This window comes from Pleurodeles waltl, chromosome 8 (assembly GCF_031143425.1).
Source record: "Pleurodeles waltl isolate 20211129_DDA chromosome 8, aPleWal1.hap1.20221129, whole genome shotgun sequence".
Taxonomy (NCBI): domain Eukaryota; kingdom Metazoa; phylum Chordata; class Amphibia; order Caudata; family Salamandridae; genus Pleurodeles; species Pleurodeles waltl.
In genome coordinates this window covers 1,158,089,899-1,158,102,378 of record NC_090447.1, presented here as the reverse complement: position 1 = coordinate 1,158,102,378, position 12,480 = coordinate 1,158,089,899, and the positions used below count along the sequence as shown (strand labels likewise).

Here is a 12,480-nt window from a genome sequence, read left to right as displayed (position 1 = left end):
ATGGCTCCGATGTCAAAATCAAGAAAATAAGTGGACTTACATCCACTCCGTCACATCAGAATATTTTTATATTCTTGTAACTTGCTACATTTCAGATTAATACTTGAATTTCTTGTCTTCCAGTAAACACCAGCTTCTCTGTTTCATTCTTGAATACATTGCTGTTCTCCATTGGTGTCCTTTTGAATATATGGAAACCTACTCCAATAATAAAGCATTTTGATTGACTATAGGATATACCTTGCTAGCCAAAGTCCTGCATCTGACTGTTTATAAAGAATGTGTGATTTCTAACAGAGTTTGACTGCAGTCTTTATTGCATTTTCAAAGGAAAACATAGGCTTTAATATGGACTCAAATATGGGTCTGAAAAATTACCCCCCCCCTTTTCAATTGAGTGTTTTCTTGCATTCTAGAACCAGGAAGACAGTACTGCTGCCTTCCTGTAGGTATGAAAGCATAGTTCTGGGAGTGGATGTTAATTCAATATTTGACTATTAGGACAGCTTTCAATAAAGCATTTCTAAGTTACTCCTTGCTTGACTTCCACTGGGTCAGAAGAAGGGCTATGCCTGATCTGCTCTATATAAAATAAGCAGGGTCATGCCTCTAAAGTCAGAATATGCCTTCAATGGTCCCCAATAGTGAAAAGATCTTTTTCACAGTGGACTGTTATGCCTACAAACCTCCAAGTTAAAGTTACATTACACGGTTCGTATTGACTCCTATGATTCTACAAACATGGCTAAGTGATTTCCCTTACGTTGAAGGGTCATACAAAAGGAGAAATAAGGTTCTCTTTCCAAGGGTTCAATGTAGTTAACATTCTCAGACACATTAATTTGCAGGTGAGAACTACTCACACTGTTTCTTTCCAAATTGCTAACCAAATGTTTCTTGGAATGTGTTAAATGTTCTGCCACCTAGAGATCGCACTAAGCAAGCAGAGTTGCAAGCTGAGCCTCTGACTCACTCACTCATTAATTCACATTGAAGAGATGCAGGATACCCACCACTAGAAAGTTAAAAAGAAGCATTTGGGCCATGTACCTCTGGAATTACTAGCTTTACCATACTCAACATTTGTCTTGGGGGAATATTTCATATATAATAAAGGAATCAGAGTTCAAAACATAAAAATACAAGCATTTTGTAAAAGAGGCAGACCAAACAAGCCACTGGCAGAAGAGTTGGTCCCAAAGCCCACTCTTGGTATATTGTACACAAGACGTTTTTAGCATCATCAGACTCTAGTATTACACTAAATAATGCAAAGGGTGAGATTTTTATAAGCTTAGCTAGTTAGTAATAGGCTCTATTGTTTGAGTATAGAGAGAATGTAGTGTAGTGTCCTTGACGGAAAAACATGGTGGAGCATGGATTGACATTGTGTACAATTGTTTCAAACTTGTCTGGAGTCACACAGAATGAAGTTGTTCCCATGACAAACCTGGGAAAGAATTGGACAGTTTCAATTTGGAGTCACATGATCAATTTCTATTGGATGATGCCCATTCAACGTGACATGAACTGATACCTTTGACAAATCAGAATGTTTTGGGAATTCGAAAATATCGATGGACATTTGAACTTGGGGCTGTTCCCAGCAGCCTGCAGAGAGCTCCAGATGGTTGCAGACGTCTTGTTGGTCCTGATGTCTTGCTGATGAAGATTTCCTGAACGCGGTACACCTTGGAGAGGTAGCTCCCTCTCTGCCATTGTCATTTAAAATGCCTTATTAAATTTGGAAATTCATTATAGTTCCATCAAAAGACTGAGTTTTTGATATGCTGACGCTTTCTCTTTTACTTGTCTTTTGTCTAACTTAATGACCTGCAGTCCAAGATGATCTTTTTTTAACTGTTTTTGTCCTCTTTGTGCTTTTTGTCCATTGTCCCCACACATGTATTTCCCTGATTTGGTTAGTTATAGGGTTGACCTGTACCCAATTAAAGATTATTGACTCTGCTAATTTTATTTGCTTGATAATTGTTAACTCTGAGCAATATATCATCTCTGTAACTCAGATATGTTTGTTGATGATATGTATAATTCTTCTTGAATGCTTGGTTGTATTACATTTAATTTTCCTAAATATATTTCAATGCCTTGGGCAACCCTTGGTGATTATGTATCTTTATAACTTGGTTTTGCGCATTGTCTTCATGACTTTGAGCTTGTATTTGTAATAAACCCTTTAACTTTATTCCTGATTGGAGTTTTCCTTCCATGGCCACGTTGGTCATGGTGTTTAAATACTATGGGGTTGTACTGAAATTATATTGATGTTTCTACCACACTACTTACTGGGTCCAAACATTCATCCACCTCAAAGAGCATTGATTCATGTGAAGGATTAAAATGCTACAACATCCACAAACTGTGGCATGCTCCATCATGGGGTACTGGCCCCTGGGTGGTACTCTATGAAGGAGCATAGCACAATATGTCGCTGAGTGTACTTCTTCCAAATAAATGAACTTATCATTGGAATATGCGTCACACCTACACCTTCCCTTGGGTTGCTACACTCAGTTTACTGTGTATAAGTTTATGGTTAGGAGGATATATTAGCAGGCCATTAGTCCTGTCTCTCCCCCTTATTGGTGTATACAAAATGAAAGTACACCAGGCTCACAGAGACATCTTTACTTTCTGCATTTTCCACTCTTTGCTCTTCCTCAATCCTCCAGTACCAGGTTGGACACTACCCAAGATGTTGAGTGAAACTAATGGAACTAAAACTCAACCATACTATCAATCGATCCTTCAAATTTATAAAGCGCCAACACCCCAGAAGGAGGCGTCAAATCTTTAATATGTGCTCTCGCTTTTGCTACTGTGGCATTTTGATGAACTGAACTCCGTGGCTAACAACTAGTTCAAAGGGTGAATTGTGCGTTATTCTTATGAAGGGAAATACGAACATTTAATCCAAGCTCAAATAATTAATCCCATGAAAGTGCAAGTACATCACACAGGAGCTAAACAAAAGCAGCTCGATGACATTTCAGGAACTAATTTGTTGAAATGTCACCATAAAACCTGGCGACCAAGACGTTCAAAATAGTGCACACTGAATATGATAGGGCACACAACGTAGCTCCATTTTCTTTTTTAAAAAAAAAAACGTTTTTATTGATGAGTTGTATGACATTTTCCCTGGCTTTCTAAAATCCCATTAAAGTGCTCATTCACAGTCAACAATAAGACAAGTAAACAATAGTGAGATAGCCACTTCATACCCAAACCTGCAAATATACAGGACTGCATGACAGCACGGCTTTTCATTGTATAGACAAAAGCAACAATGAAAGATAGATATCCGACTGGTATTCACATGATAAATATAAGAAATATATTATTTTAGGATATTAAAAAAAATAAGTATCATTAATCCTAAGAATAAAACAGCTGAAATATGAACACTTTCAGAAAAAGGTGCACATTCTACAGTACTGCGTTTTCAACCCTGGATTTGTTGAAAGTAACATGAGGAGTATGTTGATTTTTTATTGAATCTTCCGTCAGAGAGTTCTCAGATGATCCAGCCCGGCTGGGCGAAATCGCCTCAAAATGGCCACCGTGGTTGCCATGGTAGCAAAGTGAAGAGCCCTGAACAGTCACACACAGCTATCCTTTTCTTTTGGTGGGCTAAGACTTGCCTTTGACGCAGTGTCTAAACGAGGTATTCCTATAGTAACCATAGAATAGTCATTTGCCATCATTTTAGCATCTTTCTTTAGGCTCTTCATCCGGTCCAGCTGCATTTGACTGGAGTTGTACGCCAAGGCAGGGATAGTGTTCACCAATATCAACTGCAAGGGCTTCTTCTCCTCCTTGTACCGACACTGAATGTACCGTGCAAAGGCAGAGCGATACGTTTTGTTGAAAAGTGTATACACAAGTGGGTTGACTGCTGACGAGAGGTAGCCAATCCAGACAAACACCTTAAGTAGTTCTCCAATGATGTGTTCATTACAGGCATCCTTGCAAATGACTGCCAAAACATTGGTGATGAAAAATGGGCACCACATTACAACGAACAGGAAGAAGACGATGCCAAGAACCTTGGATGCTTTCTGCTCATTAGTGATTGACTGCATCGTCCTCCTACCATAGGGAGCCAACTCCTTGTTCAATGAGCGCTGGAAGAGTTTCTCAGAAGAGAGCGAGCTTTGAGGCAGGAAACTGAACAAGGCTAGTTTGCTCTTTGCCCCCAGGTCATTGAAACATAATGTTGCTTCTTTCTGCAGAGACCGTATAGTTAAGAAATAGGTGACCACCATGATTACCAGCGGTATGAAAAATGAGACAAATGAGCCAACCAGGATGAAATATTCATCAGACAGCGAACAGTTTTCTTGTGTGAATACTTTGCTGTCATCTTGCAGTCCAAACACAGGAACGGGCATGGAAATACCTGGAAGAAGAGAAGCAAGAACACATGTTAACACTGTAATTAGTAGAAATGGAAGGATGCTGTGTGTTATGTAACAGCAGATTACAAGATGGTCTTTCTAGTTTTACAGCTGTCTATTGACAACATTGCTAATAACGGGTGAAGAGACATATATTTAATCTATGAACCCTGAGAAAGAGAACATTTACTTTGACAGTAAAAATGTCTCATAGTTTCCATCTAATGATGTCACAACATTTTGGCATGTGCCGCCTCCACTTACCATGCATGCAGACACCCTTCTACCCATGCACCCATCTTCAGAACTTGTATTGCCCATGCACGGTGCCACCCTATCCCCAAGTTTTAATTTTGGGGGTGTCCATGACTGAAGATCACATTTTAAGGGAGTCTTCACATCATCACAATGCATTATTTTGGGGTTGTCGCTAGCTTGTTCCAGCTAAACCATATTGATGATTCACTTCCCTATCTTGTCCATGGCGTTTGGGGGTGGGTCAATAAACCTTGTCCGACTAAACTGTACCATAGGGAGCTTGGGCACCATACCAACTCGAAGTTGGTTAGTCTGCAACCCATCAAAAATAGACACTTTTCTTCTATTACATGCCCTGGTGGAGGTACCATCCAAGGAGAATGTGCATTGTGCATAACTGTGTTGTTGAGGGTAAAATATATGGAACCTTACATTTTTCTCATTGAGTTACCAAATTTTCAGGCCATTGAGAATGATCACCCAGAAGGTATTCAGACCATGAATGCTAAATTTAACACTTCACACCATATGAAATTATTACTTATGGCTCTCTTCCTCCTCAAATTCTAGCAGTGTAAGGCACAGGACTTTGTGCTATTGAGAAAGCCATGATCCATTGGATCTATTAAACGGCTCGTAGGATTCTCTTGTCCAAGATCTATTTGTTTATTGCCCCTTTTAAAGAGTAGACTGCTTCAACTCTAAAACAGGTTCAGCTACAACACATGCCGATTCATAGTGCCACAATGTTGGCAGAAGAATATGTTCCTGTGGTATATCCCTTTAGGAGATGGAAGTCTGTGATTTTGAGATCAGTGGGAGTGTAATCCTCAGGCTCTTGCAATGGTGTACACTGGAAGCCATTAAAGGATATCTTGTTTTGGGAGGAAGAAGTACATAGGTAATGTACGAGTGTCAAGCTCTTGGGAGCATGAGCAAACATGCCAGCATAAACTGTATTGCATGGAGGGAAAGGCAAGAAACAGCAAACATGGCACAACGAATTTCAGAGTTTCATTGAACCACTACTCCAGGGCTAGGCCTTGGATAAGATAAATACAAAGTGTGAGAAGGGGAAAAGAGGCATAAAATAATTGTGGTCACAGGTTATGGGTGATGACATCAAATACTGTTAAATCGAGGAATGTTATTTTTGGTGTTTTCTAACTCGAGGACTGGCATATCATTAGTAGTCTTGTCTAAATAATACAAAATAGCTATCTTTGGGATAGTTACCTGTCTTGGTCACCTGCTTTGGCCTACTAATCCACTAGTCCTTTGCCCATGTCACTGTTACAGCCAAACAGCTTTGAAGGGATGATACACTGAAACTGCTAGGGTGCCCCTCAATGGAGTTCTGGGAAAGTGTGGCATAGTGCGGAGAAGAGTTCATAAGAACTAAGATCGAGCCCATGTCTACAAACGTTTATGTTGGAACAACAGGGGCTCATCTTCACTGATATCAGGAAAAAGGTAACTAGAAAATGATCACAGTGCCAGATCACTCGATCATAAGGTTAGCTACAGGGGAAAAAACAGTTACCTTGGGATTTTATAAAAAAATGGATAAAGCAGTTACAGAGAACCCCTCTATTTCGGGTATCCCCTTTTCTGCAGGCCCACAAAAAGTGGCAGCTTATGCAGACGACATCCTTCATTTCACAACCCAAGCCGACTTGGCTTTACATAACATCATGTCCACCATCAATGACTATGCCCAAGTGTCTGGCTACAGCCTTAACAGAGACAAAACTGAGGTCATACCGCTGAATATCCACTGCAGTAGTTCAATCATTGGTGATTATGGTCTTAAACAGGCCCCTGACAAAATAAAATACCCGGGAATCTGGTTCAGCCAGAACCTCAGAGAACCTATTGATTACAATGAAAAAGCAACATTAAACAAAATTAAATACACCCTAGATAGATGGTCCTTCAGACTTATCACCTGGTGGGGTCTCATAGAAACCATGAAAATAATTATCACCCCCCCTTGTTAACTTTTCGATTAGCATGGCTCCAATCTACCTCTTGAACACTTTCTTTGCCAAAGTAGATATAGGACTTACTGAGTTTCTACAGCGAACCAAAAAAACAAGAATTGCTCTAAAGAAAGTAAGGCTCCCAAATAAGTTTCCCAGAGTATAGGAGATACCAAAATGGATTCTTAGCAAGTCAAAGGTGTTTCTGGCTCTTCCAACCTAATGCCAATCCTCCCTCCTGGTTTGCCATTGAAAATAATCTTGCTAGACCACTCTCCCTTATTTCACTTACTACTAAGAAAATAAAAAGAGAGCTATCTTCGTTCATTCTCTCCAACACAGCACAGGCCCTTCAAAAAATTGATAACAAACTCCAGAACATCATACACTTTTCCCTCGTAGCTTCATTATGGCATAATGACTGCTTGAAAAAAAAGGGCAAGGCTCTTGTTTTAGAGAAATGGGCACAAAAGGTATCCTGTTAGTAGAAGACTTGGGATCTACCCTTCTCTCACCCCAAATCCAAATTTGGACTTGAAGACAAAGACTTTTATCACTTTCAAAAAATTAAATACATCTTTTCCAGATATAAAACCCTGGGACCTCGTGACCTCCCCAACCCTATGAGGACCTTAGTTAAAGGAGGGCAGAGCCTCTAAAATATACTCTCTTCTCACTCCCACTACTTCCTCTTCAACTAAATTGTTACAACACAAATGGGAGTCACTTTTACATGACACAAACAATACACATATTAAGTCACTACGCTGGCCTTCAATGTGGGCTAACCTCCCTTTCAACAAGATTACATTCTCAGTAGCACAATGTAGATTCTGGCCCGCTTATATGACCCACTGGACCCCTGCTAAGCTCTTTAAACTAGGTCCCTATCACTTTGACACATGTTGGAGCTGCAAGAAAGAATCAGGTGACCTACACCACATGATACTCCACTGGCCTTCTCTGAGAAATTCTGGTTGGCACTCGGCAAAGCCATCTCACAATTTCTAGAAATAAACTGGACCCCTAATCTGGCCTCCATTCCTCTGGACATCCTCCCCTGATACAAAATCCAGGCAGGGCAAAGAAGATCACTCTTTATGGGATATCCTTGTTGCAAATGGCCTTATAGCAATTGCATCTGAATGGAAAGACCTCTACAAACTTTCGGCCCGGCCCACACCTGATGGGAATGGGTTAAATTTCATAGGGGAGCAGATAACTCTCCAAACACTTACCTAAAAACCCCATCAAACAAAAAACTAAAAATGTGGTCTAATTGGACGCCTTCACGACCAACATGTCTCCACATTGGATGCCATCTCCTCCCACCCCACCCTAGCCCCTCACCTCCCCACCCTACATATCCCCTCCCCCTTCCTCACTACCCCCTCATCCATCCCTTCACCCCTCCCAAACCCCCACTACTTCTTCTATCTCCTCCCTGCTTCCTTGTTGTCCTCCTCCTTTATATCCCCTCACATCTCCTTCTCTCTTCCTCTCCACGCCTCGATACTACCATGGGGTATTCCAACTGATCCTAAATATACCTTACCCTCATCACACTTCTTTCTATCCACCAATACATAAGACATAAGGTATATTGTATTAATAACAGCACACTTTTTTGATATATTACTGCACTTTGTTCCCTTAATGTTTCTACACCAAAGTATATGCTGATGTATTCTACTTAGTTTTGCATACCCCAGCAAGCAACTGTTCCTTTCCATCTGTACTATGTCTGTAATTCTTGTCATATATAAAATCTCAATAAAAATGTTTTTGAAATAAAAAAAAGGATAAAGCAGTAAATAACGATATGGCCTGTAAAGGATGATGGGTGTCTGTGTCTTCCAGGACCAAGCTTCAGATGTCTTCAGTAAGTAAAATGTGTCAGCTTTGTGACTGGTATTGTACTTGGGCAGAAAAACTGGCATTATGTTCTTCCTCTGATTTCAGCATTTTTCACTATATCCAACCTCAAATGTGGATTTATGAGTGATGGCTGGGGTTCAATTAGATAAAACACAGTAGGTTCTGAAAATGCTTCCTGCTGGAGACCTTAGAGGCTTCTTTTCCACCAATGACTTGTATGCCCCCATCTTCCTTCCCACTTCTGCCCCACCACCTGCTAAACTGTCCTTACGAGGGTTGGATTCAGTTCAGAGGGCCGAGGTACCTTCCGACAGGAGGTATCCCTATTTAAAGTTACTTACTGAATCCCCACAGATAAAGCTCAGGTGAATATCTCTCTAGTGCTTTGTTCCCCCAAAAGAAATGCATTGCCTGTGCCTCTTTGTGCCTCACCCCTGAGGTGCATTTCTTCCAGAGAAGTCACAAAGTGCCTTACCTCTGACACTGTGGCCAAGAGGAGGCAAATGAGACACAGATGCTCGCTCAGGCAACTTTTATGACAGCAGCGCTTTTGGTAGCAGTGATGCCCCTCTAAAGAGGCTTATAGACAGCACGATGCTCCTTCTTCTTGCTTACTCAGAGCCTTGAAGGTAGAAGTGAAAGTGAAGGTGCCACTACAAGAAACACCAAGAAAAAAGCTGCCTCCACACTGACTTCACATGGACTTCTGCCATAATTGTTTTCTTCTGCAGTGCTCCAGTTTTGTGTAGCGTACGCACTCAGCCACAGAAAGCGAGACAGATTTTACCCAGGCACTAAGTGTCATATTTGATAATTGGTCTGAGTGCAGAAGATTATAATTGGTCTGACTGCTTTGTAGCCTTCTTTAAAACTATGACCCACGCTAACCCACAGGTGTGGATCCATTTTCACTAAATGTAAATGAAAATCTCATTGATACATGATATTTAGTAATAGCTTCAGACTCCCGCAGATGTTTGAGATACAAATAGAAGTGTAATTTCACCTAACCTTTTCTAGATTGTCAGATATATGTTTATCAGAAATGTGTCTGGCTAATACGAGTTATCAAATTCTTGGCTAACTTGTAAATTTGCTTTTAATATATGCATTTTGTTTTCATTGCATACCTATCTATGTACATCATGTATTTTAGATAATGAATTCTAGTGAGTTCAGCGCCGCCATACTGATTACGAGTCCAGTCCAGTTTCCACCAGCCTTTTCTTGTTGGAGACCCCGCCAGTGCTGGGGGCCTGTATGGCAGACAGCGTGCATTCCGTGGGTGTTTGCGGCACCCTCTGTGCGACGCCATTGGCCTTGGCTTCATGAGGAGCCAAGTCCAATGCCACTGCATGGTTTCCACTGGGCTGACTGGCAATAACCTCAGTTTTCATCGCGGTGGAAACATTGTAATCAGCCTGGGGGGGGTGGGGGGGGCGCTAGCTCTGCAGTGGTCTCTTCTCCACAGGGCTGCTGGCCCACCATCCTCCTAATGAGGAACAAAGTCTCCACATGCAACACAATTGAATTTGGACTAAGTTAGTCTAATATATTCATGGTTAGCTCTAGATTTGAGAAGATTTTCAGTAAAAAATAATAAGGGGGTCTATGGGTCTCGTAGCCTCATATTGAGGTGGGGAAGTGCAGAGATTACACTGTCAGGACATCTGCTGGCTCAGCCACTGAAAACCCTTGTCCTAGTGGCTTGTCCACCACAGGGCTAACAGGTCTGAGTGATGGTCACCCTGCCTTATTCAGGGCAGGCTACCCTAAAAATATTTCTCTGCAACGGACTGTGATTGTCCCACAGGATGGTGAAAGCCTGTTGCGCATTGTGTATGACATCTACCACAGAGAACTGTGCCTTATGCTGGTATCATCCCCCGCAATATGATTGGCTGCTATAGAAACCTTTTGAACACTCATGAGGAGAGACAGATTAGTGACCTGGACTGCTGCAGGAGTGGGGACACTAAGAGACGTGTTCTATGATGGTGTACCTATCCCCTTTGACCAGTTGCAGGAAGTACGCAAATTCTTGGCTTATGGGCAGTTAGTGGCAGAACTTGGCAGTTTGTGGAGCATTACCGATACAGAGCCAGAGCAGCATCCACTAGTGCATGCGGTTCCTATCATTGGTGTGGCTGTAGACTCAGCAAGTGGTTCACAAGGGCACTGGTGCATTCCACCCCGGAACACTTGCTTCCGGTGCTCAGGTCTTGGTAGCGGGCATAGGCCAAAACCTGACACACAAAGAATGGACAGTGCAATTCAGTAACCACAGAAACTGTCCCGTAATGCTAAATTTCAATATATCCAGCATAATATTCTCCATAGAGCCTATGTAACACTGGTGCACCTCCATAGAATGTTTGGGTCCTCCCCACACTTCCTCAGGTGCTGTGCTCCCAACGCTGATATGGCACACATGTTTTGAGACTGTCTGGTAGTTGTGGCACGGTGGAGGGCAGTTACGGAGGCAGTATCAGAAGTCATGGGCTGCACTGGTCTCTTGTATCTGGAAGGAGTGTTATTTGGCATATTTCAGTGTAATACACACAAGAGGCAACTAATTGCTTTATGGACTTAGCATTATTGATAGCTCGCCGCTTCATAGCAATGCATTAGAAAGTTGTGACACTTCCGAACCTACAGCACTGGTGTGCTGCAACACTAAGGTGGGACAAGGCAGGTGGTTGCGCTGAGGCACGAGGAGGTGAAAGGGTTGCGCTAGGTTCCCATTGAAGCCTTATGGGATGATATGTTGTGCAATCTACAGGTATTCAAGGGTGCGCTGGATGGCCAAACAGTGGGCTTATAGAGCAACAGTGTACAGTACTGTTGGTAAGGGCCTACTAGTTGGCCTTACTCCCCTACATGATCATTCTTGCCTGCCCACTGCTCGTATTACACGCCATGTGTAACAGGGCTCTTACAATGAAAATATTTGCTGTGGGGCGCCTCCGGTGGGAGGGGGGGAATAACACCATGGTGGATCAACTCATAGATGTGTGGTCAGAGAGCTGAATGAAAGGGTCCTTGCGCTGTATTGTTTCATAGTTTACAACTGTTCTATTTGCATGTAATGAACCAGTCACTCCTGCCATTATATTGTTTGTAATGTATGCATGCAGAGTGTGTCACAGATGTGGAATGTTCAGCTGCATTTTATTGTACTTTCTCAGCAAAATCTAATAAAAATGGTTAAATAAACGCAAATAACTGGATTAAGGATTGGAAGCCATTCACTAAATGTGGCCTAGCAATCATAAATACATTTACTCTCACATGAAAATACCACTTGCTCCCTATTATACAGTATTGAATATTGGCAATTGAAGCATACCACTATGTTCATTCATTACTTTGTTATACAATTGTTTATCGAATAGCTTTTAGGCCTGCCTTAAGACGATTTGATAAAAATTTGTCTATTTACGAAAATAGCGATTGAACACATAGGCGTACTTCTAGTGCAATGGTTGACCTTTAATCATTTCAAATAATGTTTTTGGTAGCAAAGTGTTTCAATGGTTAGAGCTACAAAATTTCTTTTAGACATTTTAGTTCAATTAACATATACTACTTGGTGTGGATGTGCAATGCAATTCCTTCTCCTATGATTATTGAAATAGTTTTTACTATTAATCAAGAGTAAAGCACATTCAGTGGGAGAAGAGTGCATGTCTCAAGTTGTGGCTACCTTTGAGAAATTGTAAATCCCTATAAAGACACCTCTTTATGGCCCTTCATCTATGCTTTCCACCCTGGAATAGGTTTACTCCAGTGAACAGCCGGAGTAAGTCCCTTTCCTGTGTGCGAAGGGGAACTGTAACTGTAACTTTAATTGGTTGTAGTAAACGAGGTATTGATTGGTATGCCCAGATGTGGACCTCTTGTTCAGTGTGTCACAAGAACTCACAAGAATCAAGGGGCAC

General features: G+C 41.6%; 1 protein-coding gene across 1 annotated transcript in view; it reads right to left on the bottom strand.

Annotated features, from left to right (window-relative positions):
• Positions 1-290: 290 nt before the first annotated feature.
• HTR2A (5-hydroxytryptamine receptor 2A) overlaps positions 291-12,480 on the bottom strand; it is a 300,760-nt gene continuing 288,570 nt past the window's right edge. Inside the window, exon 3 of the mRNA XM_069205386.1 lies at positions 291-4,423. Coding sequence (XP_069061487.1) covers positions 3,624-4,423 — 800 coding nt within the window. The 3' untranslated portion in view covers positions 291-3,623. The remainder of the gene's footprint in view (positions 4,424-12,480) is intronic.